Genomic DNA, 3,264 nt, shown 5'->3' on the forward strand with positions numbered 1-3,264 from the left:
AAGAGGTAGATGGGTGACCAAGGGGCGATTGGCGCTACAATGGACTCACAAGAGGCTGTGGGAGCCCAGAGGAGGCCTAGGGAGGGGGCGGGAGAATCAGAAGAGGCCTTCCTGGAGGAGGTGGTGCTAAAGCTGAGAACCAAAGGGCAAGCAGGGCAGAAGGGGCAGCTAAGCCAGCTCAACACGGGCCCCCAGAACACAGGCTGAGAGTTTTGGGGGTGAGCTCCACTCACCCCACACTGCCTACTGCTACCCCAGATAAACACACCCAGAACAAGCATCAGGGGAATGTAAAAATTACTCCAGCTGATTGTGCACCCACATACAGGCTGGAAACTCTTTCCGGCCATGTCCAACAGAACTTTCCATGATGATGAAAACATTCTGCCTCGACAGTGTCCAGAACAGTTCCCGGGAGCCACATGTCACCACTGAGTGCTTACGATGTGGCAGCATGGCTGCTATGGGACGAATGTATATGTTGAAGTCCGAAACCCCCAGGACCTCCGAATGTGGCCTTATTTGGAAAATAGGGTCGTCGCGGATGTCATGAGTTAAGGTGAAGTCGTACAGGACTAGGGTGGTCCTAACCCAATATGACTGGTGTCCTTATGAAAATGGGGAAATTAGGACACAGACGTACACACCAGGGGAATGCCATGTGAACATGCGTGCAGACATGAGGGTGACGCATCAGCAAGCCAAGGAACACCAAAGATGGCCAGCAAACACCAAACTCTAGGAACAGACCCTCCCTCGTGGCCTCGGAACGAACCAACCCTGCTGGCATCTTGATCTCAGACTTCAGCCTCCCGAACGGGGCAGAATACATGTCTGTGGTTGAAGCCCCCTCGTGTCTGGTACTTTGATACGGCAGCTCCCGCCGACCAAAACAATCAACTGACTTTGAAACTTTCCTTTCGTTCTAGCTCAGGATAAGTAGCCGCACGCGGCCAGCGGCTGCTGTATTGGACAGCGCAGTAAACGGTTTCCAGTCACCAAACCCCCATCGTGCGGCGGAAAAACAGACGCGGGGGGCTGCCCCGAGAACTTGGCGAGACAGAGACAGGCAGACCCTGGCTGGGTCCTGGGAGGATGGAGAAAGAGAACATTCTACCAGCCGAGGGGGCCGTGTATTGAGGGTGTGCACCTGCGCTGTCCCATCGGCTCCTTAAATGCAAACGAACTCAAAGGTCAGTTCTTCCGTTTCACCGGCCCCTGACGGAGTGCTCAGCAGCCACGCGGGCTTCCTGTCCTGGCTGGAACCTCTCACCATCGCCAGCCGTTTGGTGGGACACGTGGATGCGCTTCACCGTGGCAAGCACGGAGCAACACAACCTCACGCTGTGGGTTCTGCTTGTCACCGGCCCCTTTTACAGGTGGGGAAGGGGGAAGCTGTCAGTGCTAAAAAGCACTCCAGAGCGTAGGCACGGCTCCCGAGGCCAGGAGACCAGACCACTGGCCTTTTGTTGGCCCCAGACTGCGGTCCCAAGAGATGCAGAACCTAGAGGTGGAGGAAGAGGCTGCCAGGAAACCAAGATGAGAGATGGGGTAGGAAAGGGGAAGTGAGCGAGAAGGGGAGGGTGTCAACTGTCACTGCCCCCCGCCCCCCGGAGCCTTTATTGCTCAAATGCTTTCAGAAGAGTAGTCCGGTTACACACAGGTGTGCGCGCACACCCTCCACAAGAGGCCACAGAGACGTCTGTGCATATGCAGAGGCACAGCACATGCTCCTGGGCACAAGCCATTCTTTCCTCTCTCTCTCTCTCTCTCTCTCTCTCTCTCTCTCTCTCTCTCAGACACACACACATACACACAACCACCTGCCCTCACACCCCCCCCCCCACCACCACCAAGCACACAGACCCAAGGCCTTCCCTGGCCACCAACATGCCTCCTTGCAGGCTCCTGGCCGCCCCACAGCCCTCGTGCCATCCTCCCTCTGCAAAAACGTGAATAAGAGGGAGGCGGAGACATCTCATACCATCACTGAACTTCCATGTTGTCAATTCCACCGTCATCAATTCCACAGGCTGCCCCTTGTTGCCTGGGAGCCCCATGGAGGCCCAGAAAGGAGCCCGGATTTCCCCAGAGTCACACAGGAACTGGGGCACACATAGTCACCCCATCTGTCCCCACTCCAGGGCGCCCTCTGTTCCGATGAGCGGTTGCCTCTTTGGCATCAGCAGACTTGGGGACGGCGAGGAGGACCACGGGGCCTTGGGACCCCTGGCTGGCTGCCCTGTTCCGTCCTCTCCCTCCACTGCCTGGTGCCTCCCTGCATGCTCCCAGGCCCCTGGCCCGCCCCTCCTGGGCCTCGTCCAGGGCAGGAGGGGGGCCTGCGTGGGCCTGCACCTGGCGGCCGGACCACGTTCCCCCACCGTGGCTCAGATGCTCCTCACGCTGGAGATGCTAGTCAGGGGCTCCCGCATCCGAAAGCTGAGCGGCCGGGAGCCCCGGAAGCTGTCCCTGGGCCTCAGCGAGCTGTCCGTGGTGGAGGCTCCAGAATGGGCCTCCACGGCCCGGGCCAGGCAGTCCCCAGGCCCTCGCAGGCCCAGCCTGAGGCACCCGCAGCAGAGGAAGCCCAGCACCGCCCGGCACACCTCCCGGCTGCGGAAGGAGTAGATGAGCGGGTTGACCGCCGAGTTCAGCACAGCCAGCGCCAGGATCCAGTCCATGCCCCTCAGGTACTCCTGCGCCCAGATGTTGGAGCCGAAGATGTCGGCCAGCAGCAGACCGAAGAGGGGGCCCCAGCAGACCACGAAAGCCACCAGGATCATGAGCACCGTGTTGAGCAGCCGGCGGGCCTTGCGGCGGCACGGGGGGCGCGAGGCCTTCTGCCCATTGGCCCGCACCACCCGGAAGATGGCCCCGTAGAGCACCATGATGGTGGCCAGGATCCCGGCAAAGATGACCACGCAGAAGAGGATGTAGGCCTTGGAGTAGAGCGGGAGCAGGGCTGGGAGCAGCTCTGGAAGGAGCACACGCAGTTCCAGCCCAGCAGGGGCAGCAGGCCCAAGCAGGGCGGCCCAGCAGCCAGCACAGCCCCGATGAAGCCAGGAACGCGGCCCTCTTGGTGTACCCCGCTCTCGGCTACCCGCCGCACCATGGAGGCCAAGCGCTCGACGGCGGTGACAGCAGAGCTTAATGGTTGCCTCAGCCCTGGTCATGAAAGAGACCGCTCCTCCCTATGAACCAGTGCGCCGGGGTCCTGTTGTAAGGTGCTGGACCCAGACAGCATGACGGTGACTAGGTGGGCAAGGC

At 60.4% G+C, this 3,264-nt stretch overlaps 1 protein-coding gene across 1 annotated transcript in view; it reads right to left on the reverse strand.

The window, feature by feature from the left end:
- Positions 1-1,868: 1,868 nt before the first annotated feature.
- S1PR4 (sphingosine-1-phosphate receptor 4) overlaps positions 1,869-3,264 on the reverse strand; it is a 10,046-nt gene continuing 8,650 nt past the window's right edge. The window contains 2 exon segments of the mRNA XM_023764677.1: positions 1,869-2,960; positions 2,963-3,143. Coding sequence (XP_023620445.1) covers positions 2,388-2,960; positions 2,963-3,143 — 754 coding nt within the window. The 3' untranslated portion in view covers positions 1,869-2,387.

Source organism: Myotis lucifugus, unplaced genomic scaffold (genome assembly GCF_000147115.1).
Source record: "Myotis lucifugus unplaced genomic scaffold, Myoluc2.0 scaffold_342, whole genome shotgun sequence".
NCBI classification, from domain to species: domain Eukaryota; kingdom Metazoa; phylum Chordata; class Mammalia; order Chiroptera; family Vespertilionidae; genus Myotis; species Myotis lucifugus.